Source organism: Punica granatum, chromosome 8 (assembly GCF_007655135.1).
Source record: "Punica granatum isolate Tunisia-2019 chromosome 8, ASM765513v2, whole genome shotgun sequence".
In the NCBI taxonomy this organism is placed as follows: domain Eukaryota; kingdom Viridiplantae; phylum Streptophyta; class Magnoliopsida; order Myrtales; family Lythraceae; genus Punica; species Punica granatum.
The window spans coordinates 26,778,247-26,795,413 of record NC_045134.1 but is presented as its reverse complement, the minus strand read 5'-3'; the positions used below and the strand labels follow the sequence as shown (position 1 = coordinate 26,795,413).

Sequence of the window (17,167 nt, the reverse complement as noted above, 5' to 3'; positions counted from 1 at the left end):
AAAATTGATTATAAGAAAGAGAAGTCATTGCTTAATTGAAACAAATATTTTATAACGCATTATAGAAGAAAAAAATGGGGAGCAAAGATACTCATTTGAAATGAGCTTTCTTTGATGTGGTTGCCCCTCCTCTCATTTATTGTGATGGATGTATTATGAGTGACGGGGAGGAAGAGGGATTTTTTTTTTTTTTTTTTGCTTTCCTCCTTCCTGCTTTCCTCCAAGACAATTTGGATTTTTGAATCTATGATTGTCGTGTCGCGATTTCTTTTTCGGCCTTTTTAATCACTAATTCATACAATCACATAAACCAACCAAATGAAAGGTCACTTGGAAAAAAAGGATCGTCATAATGGTTTTGTTTAAATAAAATCCCTTGGGCCGAGTTGATCTAAACTTGATACCAGTGGTTAGGTAATCCTAGGAAGGAATGTAAGGAATGTCTTCACCTTAGCGCTTTCCTGCGGCTGCTCTACCATAGCAGCTTTGTCCATCACAACCCAGCCAACATATTGGAAAACTTCCAGAAGAAGACATTCCCCTGAAGCCGGTTCTAAAACCAATCGGAGCCTTGCACACCTGTATTGGAATTTAGCTTGCTCAAATCCGAGGACATTCCCCCGTTTTAAAAAGGAATGGGGTCATCTTTAGACAGGTGCTTCGTTCAGTTGATAGGGCCATGCATGGTATTCTCTCAGTGAGAAACGATAATAATGTTTCGCAGCTTATATCGTTGTCTCCTGCAGGGTCCTTACATCGATGAGGAGAACCGGCACCGGCAAGCCCTATAAGGGGCACTTTTTCGAAGATCCTTACAGACGGAGCTGTACATGCGTCCTCGTCTGGATCAACCCTTTCTGGCACTGCATTCCTAATGACAAACTTGGAAGATTGTCGCCATCTTTTGGATAGTCTTCCTCATGTCATGGTTTTGTATAGCCCTCGAAACCATGTTCGGTTAGCACACTTGGCTGTTAAAAAGGCAGCAAGTGTTGGGTTGGTTGGTTTATGGTTTGCTCCCACAAGACCGTCTGCAATGGCTGACCTGTTTAAAGACCATCTTCTGCTAATAAATTATTCCTTTTCACAAAAAAAAAAAAAGAAAAGAAGAAGGTTAAGGTTGTTCATAATTTGATTTGGGTGATAGCGCGTCTAATTATTCAGAATCTGTTATACAAAAAAAAAAAATTGATTAGACCATCAAACTAATGACATATTAGTCAAGATCGGGGGATTTGTCTATTCTTCTTTTAAATGGAACTTTTTTTTTTTCCCATGCCACTCTCCAATCGCTAGATTGAAAATGACCCAATACAATCGGAAAGAGTTTAGCGCAGTTATGCATGTCATCGCCTGATAACTAAGATATATCAAATTCGCTACTCGTGTGGGATTACCCGTGCCATTTTTATTTAGCTATTAAGATTTCTTTTATTAAATTAAGATCAATGAGCCTCTCTTATAATAATAAAAAAGACCCAATACATACAAAGTGCAAAACGAAATAACTTTTTTTATTATCAACAATGATTATTTAAACGATTCGGCGCTTATTCTCATTAAATAAATTCTCGGGTTCGAGCCCTGTGAATAATGAAAATTCTTGATTGGAAGAGTCTTAGTGACCCGACCCCGTTTGAACTGAATTAATGAGTACCGTTGGACTTCTAAAATCTAAATATCAAGGTTTAAACATATATATATATTTACTCCAATGGAAAGTCTAGCATGACCACGTGTCATATGAGACACAGTCATCATGACCATTCATCCGCGAGACCCACGGGGCTCACACGTGATGGACGATCATGATCTCTCGATGTCACTTGACAACGGGTCATACTAGACTCAATTTTTCCAAAAATAAAGCTTTCTAATAAGAAAAGATGGAGATGGAGAAGTTCAGGGGTAAGATGGAGAATCCAGCATGATGGAGGATAACAGCCACGTAGGATTCCTTCAACCAGGTGTGCCACGTTATCTTCAACGTCAGCAAATTTAGCAGTAACTAACGATTTGATAGTTGTAGTAATGGAATGAAACTTTATATATTTTCAGGATAAAATTTTAAAAATTAGTAAATTTGGGACAAGCTTGAAACATTGTGCGTTCCTACACTATTTGATGACATGTACGTAGGATCATAGGACCCACCCGTATGTGAGGCTGCGAATGTATACAATATCACAAATCGACCCCGCACGCAACCTAAGTATGATCACTACATCAAAAATCTAGCATAGATAACTCGAGATATTATTCACTGCATTTATAAAATGACACAATATGTTCAAAAGGATAAATGTCCACTTTGTACAATAGGGCCGCCTACAAAAGGCACCATGTTATATTCTTGTACATGGGCGTTCCCTTCGGCTTTGTATGCTCAACAAACAACAATGACCGCATTTATAGGTTGCTCGGCTTGAGCGGATCACCTAATCCAAGTTCATTTTCTTTAGAAGTTGTTGCCTTCCTCCCGCTGTACCTGGTTCCCACCATTACTATCTGCTGTTCCACCTGACTCGGATATATCAGCTGACTTTACCGACTCATCCATTGCATCTGAAGGGCCAAACACTTTTTGCTCATCAGACAGTTGCTCCCTTGGGATTGAGGGCTTCGGCCTTCTGATGGCTTCCGCTGCCTCCACCATGGCCACAGGGGGTGGTTGTGGTGGGACCCATGGATGCTTAATGGGTTGCTCGAAGGAACTTGAACTATGGGTCATGGTTTTCAGCTCATCTTCATGCTCCATTTCAGAGATCCTCAAATTCTTCGCCGGTTGCCCCCGAAGGCCTGAGCTAATGGCCGGCAACTGAGAGACAAACCCATTGTTATCTACACTTCCAGGGTTCAACTGATATGGAAATGCTTGGTTTGAGCTCTTCTGGGTCTGACCAGCTTCCCAAGGCTGCCCAAGCAAAGAAGAACAAATCACTACACAGATAGAATATCATCATTATTATACTTTTTTTCACAATTTTCCCACACCTAAGTTCCATAGCCTTGGGTCCACTACCCTGATCATGATTTTCCCACCCCATTAGGGAAAGGTCAGATTTATGAGAAATCATGGTAGATTTCATTTAGTGGGTAGTGAAGATACTTTCTGAACCGAAAGGTGAAAAAAGTACTCCAAATAAGCTCATTAAACCGTGCTTAAATTGATTCAGATTCAAAATTCAAGTATGCAGCAATTACTCCTCAGATTTAGTTGTTCCCATTAGTCAGGATTCGTGAATTATAAGACATGAAGAAGAAAGAAATTGTCGAATTTTAGGCAAGGAGGCTTCAGGAAGCAACCTTAATTCGAGGAGCTACCCGAGAATTAGATATTGGCTGGTTTGGGTTGGGGGGTGAATCATCTATGTCCTGTGAGGAAAGATCATATTAATATATTAAACATACTGCTAACACCAAAAGAGGGATTAAAAGCAGCTTACCTTAACGTTTGGAGGTCTTTCCCCCCTTTGTACCATAGCCATGATCTGCCAAAGAATAATGAATCAATAACCACGAAAACTACGGGACATTATATTCAAAAAATCAAGAATTCCATGATGCTAAATAGGTTAGACGGGACCAAAGAAACTAATATTGAGCCAAGCAGCATATTTTTAAAAGTGCATGGCAGTTATGTATACTTGCGTTGGTCTTTTCTCCTTCTAAACTTGCAGAGAGAACCGGTTTCTTGCAGCTTATAGTCGATGCATCAATTGGTTCATCCAAAAAAGAACAGCAGTCACCTCATATATAAATAATCTATAAATGGACAAATGCCACCATTAAATGGCACACAATCACGCGTCCACTTCTGGGGTCTCTGTGAGGCTAAAACGGCATTTCTACAGAAAAAGAAATAATACATAGCTCTCACGATGACCAGCAAGAAGTCCAGTTTTCATGCCTTCCAGGACTTATCCAAAGGGGTCATTGCGACCAACAGATTAAATGATAATCATAGTTATCACAAGAAGCTAAGGTTTGACTATAGAACAAATCTGTCTCACACACGTATCAGTCCTGACTCTTGACAATGTCATTGAATGATTTGCTAAATTTAGGAGAAGCAAGTGTAAGAATTGCTTATCAGTGTATGTATGGTCTCAGTTGGCTCAGAAAATATATGAACTAATTAAGTCACATTCAAAATTTTACTCCAATCCAATAATTCCTCGACTAGGTATGCCTCCCTCCATACACCCAACGACAACCAAGAAAGGCTACCTAAAGGACTGTTAGAAGCCCTCTCAAAAATGAAATTCCCTAGTTTCATGTTAGATAACAGGGGCATAAGACAAATAAGCAACATGTTGGCGAGCTCAACAAGAATATGATAGACTGTCCACATAATCCCGGTCCAAAATATTAACTAATATGTTACCTCCATATAAGATTTTGGATGAGGTGCAGCAGAGGGCTCCGTGGATGCTTGAGGAATAGATGATCTGCCTGTTACAATAACCGTATGAAAATTTATTTAGTCGGCAAAAAAATAAACATAATATAATAAATTAAAGTGGTTGGGGCTGGTCTGACCTGCTGTACGGTAGTCCAAATCTGCCTTCCCATTAGCATATGGTTGCTGTTAGGAAAAACAAAAGCAGATCAGGAAACCTTGAACAAGAAATTTTCTAACACCAACGAAAATTGTCTTGCTTTGATTTCTCATGACTTCATGATTCTACTCTTCTCACCTTTGAAAAGGATGTAGGGGCTGCAAGGTCTCTACTAGACAAGGGATTCCTAACATAGGAATTTGCTTGACCTGAAGAAAACAAGAATAGATTTTAAGCAATAACCTACTTAAGAAAGAAAAATAGTTGCTTTCCCAAGCATGTACGATTAATTAGAAATATTCTTTAGTGTTGAACAAGTAAAAATAAGATTAGTACTTAATGACACCAGAAAGTGCCAAGGAAAAAAGAAAATTTTCCTGCCAAACCTCAACTTCACGTAAGAAAAGTCCATTCATACAGAAGATAAAACCTAGTCGCAGTTTGATCGTAAATCAAGTTGTTTCATACCTTGTAAGTTCTTCACAGCAACACCTATCGACTTCATTTCTCGTAGTTGAACATCTAACAAGTTCATAATCTCCCCAAATAATTTTTTCTCTGAAATGACAAGAAAATGAACAGATTTAGAATAGCATGTCGAGGAACCCTAGGCAAAGGGGGGCAGGTCTAAGTGAATAAATCCATAAAGGAAAAAAATCACCTTGAAGTTTGGAATTCAACAATTCCTCACTTGCTTTAGCCACATCTGCAGCTGCTGCGGCAGCCGCTTTGGCTGCAGCCGTGGTTTCTTCAGCCAAAGTTGGCTTGAGGTGAGTTTCTTTTGGGATGCCATTTTCTTCTCCCATAACAACTGCTCGTATCCATGACCTCAACCTTGGAATAACCGCTTTCTGGAAATGTATATGCCATCAGATAATATGCATAGACAAACAGAAATGATGCCAATCTAACTAATAGAGCCATCTAATTTAATTAGATGGTCGTAATATCCAGTGTATTAGTTGATACCTTGACAAATATGATTGTCCCAGCACCCGATCCCGCTAAAAGTCCTACAGCAAGTATAGCATGATACCAGTGAAAACGGTAGCGATTAGCAGGCACCACTGAAGCTATAACACCAGCACGTGCAGCTGTTGCAGGCTGAAGAGCTTGTACAGGACCTTGCTGCTGAACGTTTGCGGATGATTGCAGTTGCCCTTCTGCATTATCAGCGGCCAAAACTATTAGAGATGAACCAGCACTGCTTCCACTAGTATCAGAGAGAACAATTAGGTACCTTGAGTGGCAGTAGGTGCCTGTGCACTTGGAGGTGGGTCCTATCGAGAAGATAAATTGTCGGTTAGACAGAAATCCGCGCTATAAAATGGTTAGCGAAAAGAACACCTATCTTCTGATATTCAGAAGACCGAGAAGCAATATATCATCCAAGATAAGAAATTATCGGCTTACCGGCACTCGCCGAAAGGCTTCGTCTATCTCCTCCTTCGTGAGGCCTTTCCTTTCAAGAAAAGACCGCCGGTAAATGACTGGGGAACCTTGGACCCTGGGGTGTGAAAGAAACTTCACGGCATTCTGGACTTGCTCCTCTCGCACAGGTTCCGAATTCACAAACACTGATGGTGGGGACTTAGAATTTGTATCTTCGGTCCCCGAAGTTTGCGGATCCCCGGAAGTTTTCCGAGCGAGCTCATCAGCTGAAACATATCAATTGTATTAGCTAAGATAGGCAGAGCCCTAATCAGATGAACTATGAATTCACTCACGAATCACGAAAGAACATCGAACTCTGCTATATCACGTCAGAGATGAAACGAAAATTGCAAATTGACGCCATTAATTTCCAATTAATACAGAAGCTGAGTCCTTTAGCTTCCATACTGCATGTTCTGAAACCAGAAATTGAGCAGGATTGTGAAAACTGAAGAGTACAGGGGAGAAATCGAGGACCTGGAGTTCGGTTACCGCCATCGGATTGAGTCGACATCTCCGGCCTTCTTCAGCTGCAGAACCAAAGAAAACCTCCGACCGAGTCGTGCTCAACGGCAGGAGGAATCCGTAGATGAAGGAGCCTACTTTGCCTTTACTTACTTACCGGAGACGACCTGACGGGGGAAGGAAGAATAGAGAAATGTGCAGCGGAGCCGGCGAAGTCTCGAAGCTCTCAGCACAGCCTGAGCGGAGAAGCCATTGACAGACATAGCAGCACGGCTCTGACGATGATCACCGCTCTGGTGGTGGGGCCTGCGTGCGTCCCGACTCCCGCGTGTAGGGCCGTTTTGTCGATCCCTGGGCTATAGCCCATGAAAAACTTCAGTCGGGGTTTGGGCCGGACTCCGTCGGCCTAAATGAGCTCACTTATGAATTGAGCCCAGATCCATGTGAATTCGGCTCTCCGGACCGGTCCTCGTGGTAGTCCTCAGCAAAGTGAAACTCGCGGTTATAGCACGTCGTTCATGACTAGGAGAAACGTTGGTCCAAGGACAACGCGACGCGAACGTTCGGATGGTTTATGAAGATCTGACGGTTTTCAGATCAACATCGGTCCACCATCAGTGTACTGAGCTTGATCCAGTAGTCGCAATGAACCTTAAGACAGACTTTCTTGTGAAGACGTATAAGCATGCCACAAAAACGCAAAACTATGTCCAATCGAATAACTGAAGGTCAACAGATTTCAAAATACTAACACATAACACGACCAGGATACATTTTGAAAATCTGATATGATAATGATACATTAACATGAGCTGTCATATTTGCAGCTGAGAATTGAGGTTGGAGCTTGAAACTCGTACTTCGATTGTGCTGTTGCAGCCAATTTCAATACCGATGCATTGCTGCTGCCGAGATTCGAGCTATACTTATACAAGAGACTTCGGACAACCGATATAGGTCCAGAATTTAGAGACTAAATGAAAGGATTCTCATCTTCAATCCTACAATTGGAAGTCTCTCATTCAGAAACTTGCAGACATAGAGACGCATACCACTACATAAAAAAAGCTATCCTCAAAGACAGTAAGGGGTTGATGATGATGCCATGAAGCATTTACTTATTGCCTCTTTCGATTCAAGAGCTTGGAGAATTCAAAAACTTCACTCTGAAACTTTTCTCAGAAGCTCTTCATCCCTGCGAGGGCACTATTTTCTGATATTGGATGGACAGGAAGATTATCGTGCTTAAAATCATTCACCAGCTGCTTCAATTCCAAATGCAGAAGTAGCCAAACCAATGCCGCAATGGTTTCACTTTCCTTTCCTCTGCGCATTCTCAGGTCGATCTGTTTTCATGGTCAGAGATGGATAGGTGCGAAGTTGCAGACATCACATAGTCTCACTCTGTAGAAGTTCGGTGGACATGGTGACACGGGTGCATCAAAAATAGATGACCAGGCATATCCTTTAACTCTTGGAAGGGGTTTAAGGAGACAACTGGTGATGTTTGGATCTCTTTTAACAGATTCAATTCTAGCCTAGACTATGTATATGGTGGTCAAGAGAATATCTGCCTATTCGTCAGCGAGCCATAAAAGATCTTTGATCAGCACAGAGGTCAAGAGAACTACGGAACTGCTGATGGATTTGTCAGAAGCTCGACTGATTTTCTTAGGTAATCCAGTGCACCAGAAACATCGTCAAAGGCCAATGCCCCGACAGCAAACTTTGCAACTCTGTGGGCCTCTGCAATTTTCTCAGGTGGCGGCTGGTAATTCAAGTCTGAGACATCCGATTCCGACACATTTCTGTTACACATTGAGCAACTGAGTCGTGATTAGTTATTTGTACAGTCAAATCACTGTAGAGACAATAACTAGATGGAAGGTAGGAAGAGAGAAGAACAACTGGCGATGACTCGACAAAACTTTCAGCAATTAACCTCGTATAATCAAGTTTGACATCTTCTGCTGCGCTTTTGCCACATCGACAGCTCCCTCGGCCTTCCACCAAAGTTGGACTGGAACCAGGGATGACTTTGTAAATCCAAGACTTCAACCTTGGAATGAATGAATTCTGAAGGATAAAACATGCCCGTGGACAAATGAAATAACATAAACACAAGAACCAATCTACCAAAAAAAAAAAAACAATTCCACAATCGTTTCAATTTCCATCATAGAAATATACAAGACAATATTAATACCTTGAGGAAAATGGCAGTTGCGGCACCTGATGCTGCTAGAAGTCCTATGGCAAGGATGGAATGAGACCAGTGGAAATGGTACCAATGGAGAGGCCTAAGTGAAGCTATAGCACCTGAGGGCTGGAGAACTTGCAAAGAGACTTGTGGCCGATCATCTGTTGATGATTTCAGCAGTGGTTCTATCATAAGCCGCAGAAGAGAACAATCAGAGACACAACTGTACAAGAAAATCCTTAAGAGAAAATGTAGCTACCTCGGCCAATACGAGCCGCTTTTTCACGCTGAAGCGCTACATCTATTTCCTCCTTTGTGAGGCCCTTCTTTTCGAGGAAAGTTCGTTGGTGGACAACCGGAGAACTTCTGACTCTGGGGTGGGAAAGAAACTTCATGGCATTCTGCACTTGCTCCTCCCTCACAGCTCCTGAATTCAGACAAACTGATCGGCCTGAACTTGCTTCTGCATCTTCCGTTGAAACGTTCTTCGGATCCTCACTCTCTCTTTGAGCAAACTCGACAGCTGAAACGCAAGAATGATCACGGCACTTGAGTCCCAGGGTAGTCCAGAAAATGAGAAAATAGCTAGTACTCAAACCAGCAAGTTTACACATATATGATCAAAACGACTCGATCGAACTGTCTGGTATCAACAGCCATCTTAGTAACATACACGATCATCTGAATTCCCACACCGACTCCTTCATTCAGATAATGCAGATTCGCTATCACAAAGTCCCATAATTAAACCAGTTCACCTGACGTAAATTTCGCGAGGGAAAAAAGGGACTAAACCGATGTTCCAAGAATCTTCATAATCCAGTTATAGTTGCCGTGAGGTAATTTTAGTTAGCACTTGAAGTAGCAGACTGAAGGCGATGAAATTCAGACCGGGGAACTCGAAAGATCAACCGACAATGAAGGAAACACGAAGAGGAGCATGGAGATTGAGAGTTGATACCGGTTGATTGGGCTTTACAGCCGGCAGATTGAGATGACATCTTCCGCTCGCCACCTCCAGCTCGATAACTGTAGGGACAATAACTGGTGAGACAATAGGAGAGTAAGTGGAAGAAGATCAAGCATTGTGGAACCTCTGATTGAACTTCAGAGCAGCAAGGACTCACGTTAATGGCGGAGCTTCGCTGCTTGCGATGATGAAGCTTGACCTTTAACTTCGCAGATTATATACACATACATACACGTATATATGTATATGTATAGATACATAATGAGAAGGTAAAGTTTTTTTTTTTTTTACCCGGGAAATTACGTTATGTTTCCCGGGAAATTTTCTACTTCTCCGCCATTGACGGCGACAGGAAATGAACTGCGATCCTCTCCGTCATCGATTCCTTCGCCTTCTGTAGACGGATTCAGGAAATGGCGGTAGCCCAGTTCTCGGTCTCGAGCGTCCTTCAACTATCTAGCCACTGCAGGAGCCGACAAACTCTCTTTGTTGATCGCGTAAGTTATGGTGAAAGCTCTGCTTGCGTTCGACTCAGCTCCGTCTGTCGATACCGGCATCGTCAACCAGAAAGCTCGCCTCTTGTGCGCGCTTTGTCGAGAGATTGCACCGCAGTGATCGACGATGTTTCGTGGTTCGCTAAGAAGATCGAGGAGTACGTGCACGAAGGGTTGTTTGAAGATGCAGTGATGGCTTATGTTCAAATGCTTGACTGCGGACTACCGGCAGAGGAATTCGGGTCATTCCCGTCTCTGATTAAGGCATTTGGTGCTGTTTCGGACGTAGAAATGGCTCGACAGATCCACGGGCAGGTGCTCAAACTCGGAGTTTTGGATGATATAAGTGTTGCCAATTCTATCCTTGGGATGTACTGGAAATGCATGTCGGGTGATGCTCTTCATATGTTTGAGAAATTGCCCGAGAGGGACTCAGTCACGTGGAACACAATGATCTCTGGGTTCTGCCGTACTGGCGACTACTCAAGGTCGATGGCAGTTTTCAGGCGAATGGTAAGCGAAGTCCCCAATTTGTATCCCAATCGAGTTGCCTGCCTTTCGGTTTTTTCAGCTTGTGCTTCGGTTTCTGATTTGACGCGGGGCCGTGAAGTCCATGGTTATGTTGTCAAAACTGGCATGCTGCATGATCAGTTTTTGGTTACCAGCCTGATCGATATGTACATGAAATGTGGCGACGTAAAGAGAGCCGAAAATGTTTTCCAAAGGGCTTTGTCTGACAACTCTTTCAGAGAAAATCTGGTAATTTGGAACGCGATGATCTTCGGGTATGCTTCCAATGAGAACACGCATGAGGCGCTGACACTTTTATTCAAGATGATAGATTTGGGTACAAAACCCGATTCTTCAACAGTGGTGGCTGCTTTAATCTCATGCTCACATTCTTTGCATATAGGCATCGGCAAGCAAGTGCATGGACTTGCTTATAGAATCGGACTGGAAGATGATGTGAGAGTTCAGACAGCTCTTATAGACATGTATTTCAAATGTGGCGATGCTGAAGCTGGTGAGAAGATATTCGGAACTTGTCAAAACAGTAATGTAGTCATGTGGGGTACTGTGATCTCCAACTTTGCAAAGATTGGCTTCCCCTCTAAGGCGTTGGATTTATGCCATAAATTTGTGAGGGAGTATTGCTTTGCAGATTCGGTGATAGTTTTGGCTGCACTGAGGGCATGTTCGTCCCTGAACTTGAAGCAAACTGGCATGGGATTTCACGGCCTCGCCACAAAGATCGGGCTTGCTTCTGATGTTTTGGTTGGAAGTGCCCTGGTTGATATTTATGCCAAATGTGGGAATATCAAGTCAGCTGAAAATGTATTTTGTGGACTGTCTTCAAGGGATGTGATCTCATGGAATGCACTGATATCGGGATATGCCCAGAATGAGTATGCAGATGAATCTCTGAGGGCACTTCGAGATATGCAATTGGAGAATATTAGACCCAATTCGGTAACAGTTGCTTCTGTTCTTTCCGTATGTGCTCAGTTAGCTGCCATGAATTTGTGCAAGGAGATTCATGGTTACGTATTACGGCAAGGACTGGAGTCGAACATTCTCGTGAGTAATGCTTTAATAACCACCTATGCAAAATGTGGCTACATAGACGCTTCTCTCTGTATATTCAACAATATGGACGAAAGAAATCAGATATCATGGAACTCTATACTACTGGGATTGGGAATTCATGGGTGTGCAGAGGAAACATTCAGTTTATTTGAGAAGATGAAATCATCGGGTGTGACGCTTGATCACATGACTTTCACCGCTCTCCTTTCTGCTTGCAGCCATTCAGGTAGAGTTGATAAGGGTTGGGAGTACTTCAGAAGCTTAATGGATGAATATAACCTTGAGCCTCGACTTGAGCAGTACACTTGCATGGTTGATCTTTTGGGCCGAGCTGGGAATTTTGAACAGGCATATCATCTAATCTTGTCCATGCCTTGTGACCCCGACGATAGAATTTGGGGTTCGTTGCTTGGTTCATGCAAAATCTACGGTGATGAGAGGCTCGCGAACATTGCAGCCAATCACATTTTTGAACTCAATTCAAATACTATTGGTTATCGTGTCCTCCTCGCGAACTTATACGAAGATTATGACAAGTGGAGCGAAGTTGATAAGGTTAGATCAGAAATCAGAGATCGAGGGCTCAGGAAGACACCTGGTTGCAGCTGGATCGAAGTTAATAACAGCACCCATGCTTTCAGTGCTGGAGATTGTTCTCATGAAAAGTGGCAGGAAATCTATGCTTGCCTTGGAAGTTTGACAGCAGACATCACAAGAGAAGGTTATGTTCCCAGATCAAGCAGAGGTTGTTTCGGTCTTGACGTTTCTTGTGGTTAAAAAATTTCTACCTGGGAAACGAAGAATTTGTTCAGCTTTGGCTGCACCAGATGATCTGCAGCTTTGAGGGCTCCTTTTCCTAATCAGATGATGTTCATAAGGTTCAACTCCAAAACTTTCCAAGCAGCTTGATCTTCCATCCTATTCCTGGGAAGGGTATTGTGCGCTGTTCCCGTCGTTTCCCATGGCGCTGTTCAGAAGCGATTTCAAAACCTTGCAGCGTGTAAAATTCCTTACGGTTGCAGCAGGATCTATGTGGTGTTCATAAGGTTCAACTACCTTCAAAGCAGCTTGATCTTCCATCCTATTCCTGGGAAGGGTATTGTGCGCTGTTCCCGTCGTTTCCCATGGCGCTGTTCAGAAGCGATTTCAAAACCTTGCAGCGTGTAAAATTCCTTACTATTGCAGCAGGATCTCTGTGGTGTTCATAAAGGTTTAACTCCGAAACCTTCAAAGCAGCTTGATCTTCCATCCTATTCCTGGGAAGGGTATTGTGCCCCGTTCCCAAGTACCTCATACGCACAGCTCGTTTCCTATGGTGCTGTTCAGAAGCGATCAGAAAACCTTACACCGTGTAATTCCTTGCGGTTGCAGCAGGATCTCTGTTACTAAATTTGGAGCTTGCACTCGAGATCCTATCAGTAGGTGGCCTCCAGCAGGACATTACATTGTTCATCTGAAATGGCATTGAGTTACACCATATTGATCCCCTCAAATCTTTGGTCTCTTCAACTCTGGGAGATATGAGCATTTGCTCACTCGCTGCCTACTTATAACTTACCCCTTTCTATGCCATCCCGCGGTCAGCCAGTCTGCGCACCGCCTTCCGACTAGTCAAGAGAAACTACAAATGATGAAAAAAAAAAACAAAAGATTATAGATTGACAGCTGTGGGATTTGAACCCACGCCCTTTCGGACCAGAGCCTAAATCTGGCGCCTTAGACCACTCGGCCAAACTGTCTTGTTGACCCTGTCGTTCTGCTAAAATTCTCTCATAAAGCATATATGATGGTAGCAACTCTTCTAACCGTGAATATTATCCGTTCATAACACTTAAACCAAGAATCTTGATTAAAAGAAGGGCACGGCAAGGAACTCACGTTGGTGAATACACTATGTGACAATCAGTGGGATTAAAAGAGGACAAATCTATCATTTGACGACATGTCGAAAAACTGGCACAAATGTTCCTCTCAAGGTTCATAATTACAAATCTAAAGTGAAAGACCAAGTACAAGTTTACAGGATGGAAGATTGATCGTAGAGAACGTCCACTGGGTTTCACCTCCAGGGAACTTCATTGATGGATCCCTGATTAATTATTGTTCGTATGAGGAAGGGGGAAGAGAGAGAGATAGCAGACTATGCCTACCTGTACAACTTTAGAGAAGGAAGAAAACAAGAAAGAATCGAAGGAGAAGATCCGATCGAGTGCTCCCTGGATCACGTAAAATCCCGGGTCCAGAGGCCGTAACCCGAGAGGAGGGAGCTGAATGCAAAAGCCAAGAATGCTAGAAATGCCAGAGCAATTGAGGCACTGGCCATCTGGGTGAATTGGTCCTTCCCCCAGTTCGTCTCCCAGTCATCGACCCGGGTTGCTGCCGCCGATGATGCCGATATTAGCAGATATGATAGGATCTGCACCAGGTCAAAATTCGTAACCATCACCGGTTTGCTGAAGATTGCAGAAAAAAAGAAAGCAGCCCCATAACAGCATAACCAAAGGGGACAAGCTCCCGAGAATAGCCGGTCTTCCGGTATATAGAACTTGTATAATAACTTCTGTAAACAAATGACCCGTTTCTCTCTAGTTTAGAGAAGAAGCCCTTTCGAGACTTCTAGTAGCGGCATCAAAAGACCCCGGCCTCTGGAGGCTCGACACTACAAACAACATCATATTGGGCAATATGAGACACAAGAATTGCTTGCCTGATCCATGGAGAAATCGAAGTGACGACGAAGGTGGTGCCCGATCACATGTTTCCCAGTGATCAAATGGTAGGCTGAGCAGTATGCTTGGAATCCCGAATATACGAATCCGATAACATTTATGGTTAGACAGAACCTGCAAGAAGATCAGCTCCATCATAAGATCAAATGGGGCAAGACCGTAAAGTATCCAACTCACAAGAACAATTCAGCACATTTGTATTCAAAACTGCCAACTTTTTTCGGTTTCTACTACCTCTACTAGCCGTTCTCGGCTTATTGGCTGAGACTAATCCAGATTGGAAAAATTGGTACTTTTTATTTGTACTATACCTGTATTCTCTATAACGATCAAAGGAATCGCCGCTCCATCCCTGAGTCTTATCGGCCGCCATTACTGCAAAGGAGCTCATGCAGATAGCCGCCTCCAGGACCCTCGCCCAAAGCATTGCCTTTTTCATCATGTCCCTAGCTCTCGATCTCCTCAGGATGGTCGTCACCGCCTCCGATTTCCCGTCCTCCCCTCCTCCGCCTCCTGTCGCCGGCTTCCTTGCTGAGGCAGGCGCGTTCCCATCCGCCGCAGTCGGATGATTCCGGCTCTCCCTTTTGGGGACCGATGGCCGGAGAGGAGACGGAGAGCACTGGGTCTGCTTGTCGATGACGACGATGGCCTTGGAGTTATCCGGCCTCTCAAGGTACGCCGCCGGGGAGGCGTACGGCGGGGACTCCGTCTCGGATCGGAGCGGGGAGTGGAACCGGAGCGGCGAGTCGGGGTACGCTGAGGACTCGGAGTTCCGCGATGAGGATTTGTTCATGGCGTTCCTGTGATGCTGCGGCTGCTGCTGCTGTTGCCGGCTGTGGTTATGGTGGTTGGCCTGAGCTTGAAGCTGAACGCTTGTCTTGGTCTCCATGATTGAGCAGCTGATTGAGAGCTTTAGCTCTAATTTTAATGAAGATGGCAAGTGGGTCCGTTTGGTTTTGGTTGGGGGGGAAGAGAGAGAGAGAGAGGAAAGAGAAAGTCTCAAGCTTTCTCGCTCCGAACGATGTGACTCTCTCTCTCTCTCTCTCTCTCTCTCTCTCTCTCTATCACTCGCAGTTACAGTGAGAAGAGCAAAAGGAAGAAGACGACAGCCATAGTCTCACTGGAAGTGAAAAGCTCAGTCAACGACCGTAGCCATTCGACCAATCACTGATCGTCACGTGTACAGAACAGCGATCTCCATTGACCTTACTCATGACATTTCCAAATTCAAAATCAGATGGTTAATTATCACATGAATTCCAACTAAATCAACATAATGTTGATTGAGGTTTTGACACAAACTTCAATCCGATGTTGACAAAAACATCGAAAGTATTTACCCGTGTAGATGGATCATTCGATTATTAGCTTTCGCGTAGCCGAATTAGCAAATGCATACCCAAAAAAAAAAAAGAAAGGAACTTTACAAAGTAGCTTTAAAGGAGCAGCCCAAAGCAAAAGCAAAGCCCTTTTGGCAATGCTTTCTTTGACAGTGGATGTGCTTTTCTGTGAGTTAAGAAAAGGGAGAAAAAAAAAAAAAAGCATGACCCAAAAATTTATCTTCTCTTGAAGAGATTCCTAACTTTTCTACGTAAAAAGTCTCATTCCCACTTCTTTTTTAGCTTTTTTTCTTTCCAAGGGAAAACCACCAATTTGGACTAATTTTTTTATCGGGTATCGGCTTAGTTCCGATCATTAGGTACTTATGAGAGAATCTCATACTCTTATAGTGCAAGTAGATTATGTCCGTATGAAATATAACTTAACAAACTAATTGATTCATTCACATAAACCAACAGAGTGAAAGGTGTCACAAAATAGAAATCATAGATCAAAAAATCTAGGAGAAAAAGCGGAGAAGAGGAAAGCAAAAGCATCCCTCTTCCTCTCTGGCTCTCATAAATTCATAATACATCCATCACAAATTCCTTCGCATATTGCGTTGTCTTGGATGCTTTTCCTTCTTTATGTCTTAAAAAACAAAAAGAAACTAGCTGACTACCCCGTTGCTTTGCACGGGAAGAATAAAAAAAAAAAATTGTTTCGGTGAAAAGAAAATGTTACAAGTATATACACGAATTAAAAGTTTATTAGAAGATATTGAGATATTAGGAATTATAAGAGATGATAGCTAAAATAAAACAATCTATACATGTATTTCTTTTTTGTCATAATTCTTTTAACGGATAATCAACCATTGTAGCGCTTCAAAATTCATTATGCTATAGACAAATCAAAAAGATGAAAGGAAAAATTCTCATGCCAATATGTGACAAAAAAGAATTGGATTAAAATAAATATATCAATTAAAAGAAAATAAAAAAATTCTCATGCAAATATGTGAAAAGAGAATTGAATAAATATAGTGATCAAATATATTAATCAAAATAAAATAATAAACACTTCAAGCAAAATATGATCATAACAAAACTAAGGAAAGGGAAACTCTACGAAGCCTTTTTGAAATGACCAAAATGACCTAAGATCGGTGTGGACACCGAATGAGCATGCAACATAATGTATATATGTATAAGTTTGCAGAGTCTCATACACTTCTTTATAAGTGGAAATATGATGATACAGGTTATAATTTATACAGCATCTATATACATAGTTGCCAATATATAATATAAATTTATATGTGAACGGTCAATATATATTTTCAACTATATATAGTTCCTATAATGTATCTTCATATATATATATATATATATATAGCTGCCAAT

At 42.4% G+C, this 17,167-nt stretch overlaps 4 protein-coding genes and 1 non-coding gene across 8 annotated transcripts; 1 reads left to right on the top strand and 4 right to left on the bottom strand.

Moving 5' to 3' along the window:
• Positions 1–2,235: 2,235 nt before the first annotated feature.
• LOC116189236 (peroxisomal membrane protein PEX14-like) lies at positions 2,236–6,731 on the bottom strand. 2 transcript variants are annotated; one of them, XM_031518804.1, is made up of 12 exons: positions 6,474–6,728; positions 5,976–6,220; positions 5,803–5,842; positions 5,532–5,725; positions 5,224–5,413; positions 5,031–5,120; positions 4,701–4,771; positions 4,543–4,588; positions 4,388–4,455; positions 3,447–3,491; positions 3,307–3,375; positions 2,236–2,914 (listed from the first exon to the last, which is right to left on the bottom strand). In XM_031518804.1, the coding sequence occupies exons 1-12, from the start codon at positions 6,508–6,510 to the stop codon at positions 2,459–2,461; spliced, it is 1,551 nt and encodes a 516-aa protein (XP_031374664.1). In that variant the 5' UTR covers positions 6,511–6,728; the 3' UTR covers positions 2,236–2,458. The 2 variants fall into 2 exon arrangements, with proteins under 2 accessions (XP_031374664.1, XP_031374665.1); XM_031518805.1 differs by lacking the exon at positions 3,307–3,375 and having other exon boundaries at positions 6,474–6,731.
• Positions 6,732–7,184: 453 nt separating this feature from the next.
• On the bottom strand, positions 7,185–9,930 carry LOC116189238 (peroxisomal membrane protein PEX14-like). Of its 3 annotated transcripts, none has more exons than XM_031518807.1 (6): positions 9,789–9,930; positions 9,623–9,690; positions 8,921–9,184; positions 8,668–8,846; positions 8,404–8,537; positions 7,185–8,287 (listed from the first exon to the last, which is right to left on the bottom strand). In XM_031518807.1, the coding sequence occupies exons 2-6, from the start codon at positions 9,660–9,662 to the stop codon at positions 8,089–8,091; spliced, it is 816 nt and encodes a 271-aa protein (XP_031374667.1). In that variant the 5' UTR covers positions 9,663–9,690; positions 9,789–9,930; the 3' UTR covers positions 7,185–8,088. The 3 variants fall into 3 exon arrangements, with proteins under 3 accessions (XP_031374667.1, XP_031374668.1, XP_031374669.1); XM_031518808.1 differs by having other exon boundaries at positions 7,185–8,269; XM_031518809.1 differs by having other exon boundaries at positions 8,668–8,822.
• A 79-nt stretch (positions 9,931–10,009) lies between these two features.
• LOC116189235 (putative pentatricopeptide repeat-containing protein At1g56570) lies at positions 10,010–13,205 on the top strand. The gene has a single exon (XM_031518803.1). The coding sequence runs from the start codon at positions 10,045–10,047 to the stop codon at positions 12,487–12,489; it is 2,445 nt and encodes an 814-aa protein (XP_031374663.1). The 5' UTR covers positions 10,010–10,044; the 3' UTR covers positions 12,490–13,205.
• A 166-nt stretch (positions 13,206–13,371) lies between these two features.
• On the bottom strand, positions 13,372–13,451 carry TRNAL-UAG. The gene has a single exon. It is a non-coding gene; the product is annotated as a tRNA-Leu (tRNA).
• Positions 13,452–13,618: 167 nt separating this feature from the next.
• On the bottom strand, positions 13,619–15,480 carry LOC116189237 (CASP-like protein 4A3). Its single transcript, XM_031518806.1, has 3 exons — positions 14,753–15,480; positions 14,420–14,555; positions 13,619–14,128 (listed from the first exon to the last, which is right to left on the bottom strand). The coding sequence occupies exons 1-3, from the start codon at positions 15,328–15,330 to the stop codon at positions 13,934–13,936; spliced, it is 909 nt and encodes a 302-aa protein (XP_031374666.1). The 5' UTR covers positions 15,331–15,480; the 3' UTR covers positions 13,619–13,933.
• Positions 15,481–17,167: the final 1,687 nt, after the last annotated feature.

Bases quoted from the DNA above. Each gene is read 5' to 3' on its own strand.
- LOC116189236 (XM_031518804.1), bottom strand. From the start codon at position 6,510: ATGTCGACTCAATCCGATGGCGGTAACCGAACTCCAG. The intron at 5,414-5,531 runs GTATCAACTAAT...ATACATTTCCAG, and splicing joins GGACAATCATATTTGTCAAG to AAAGCGGTTATTCCAAGGTT. The intron at 4,589-4,700 runs GTGAGAAGAGTA...TTTTCCTAACAG, and splicing joins CCCCTACATCCTTTTCAAAG to CAACCATATGCTAATGGGAA.
- LOC116189238 (XM_031518807.1), bottom strand. From the start codon at position 9,662: ATGTCATCTCAATCTGCCGGCTGTAAAGCCCAATCAACCG. The intron at 9,185-9,622 runs GTATCAACTCTC...CTTGCGTTTCAG, and splicing joins CTGTAAAGCCCAATCAACCG to CTGTCGAGTTTGCTCAAAGA. The intron at 8,538-8,667 runs GTATTAATATTG...TTTATCCTTCAG, and splicing joins CAACTGCCATTTTCCTCAAG to AATTCATTCATTCCAAGGTT.
- LOC116189235 (XM_031518803.1), top strand. From the start codon at position 10,045: ATGGCGGTAGCCCAGTTCTCGGTCTCGAGCGTCCTTCAACTATCTAGC.
- LOC116189237 (XM_031518806.1), bottom strand. From the start codon at position 15,330: ATGGAGACCAAGACAAGCGTTCAGCTTCAAGCTCAGGCCAACCACCAT. The intron at 14,556-14,752 runs GTATAGTACAAA...ATCTTCTTGCAG, and splicing joins GATCGTTATAGAGAATACAG to GTTCTGTCTAACCATAAATG. The intron at 14,129-14,419 runs GCAAGCAATTCT...GACCTGGTGCAG, and splicing joins TCGATTTCTCCATGGATCAG to ATCCTATCATATCTGCTAAT.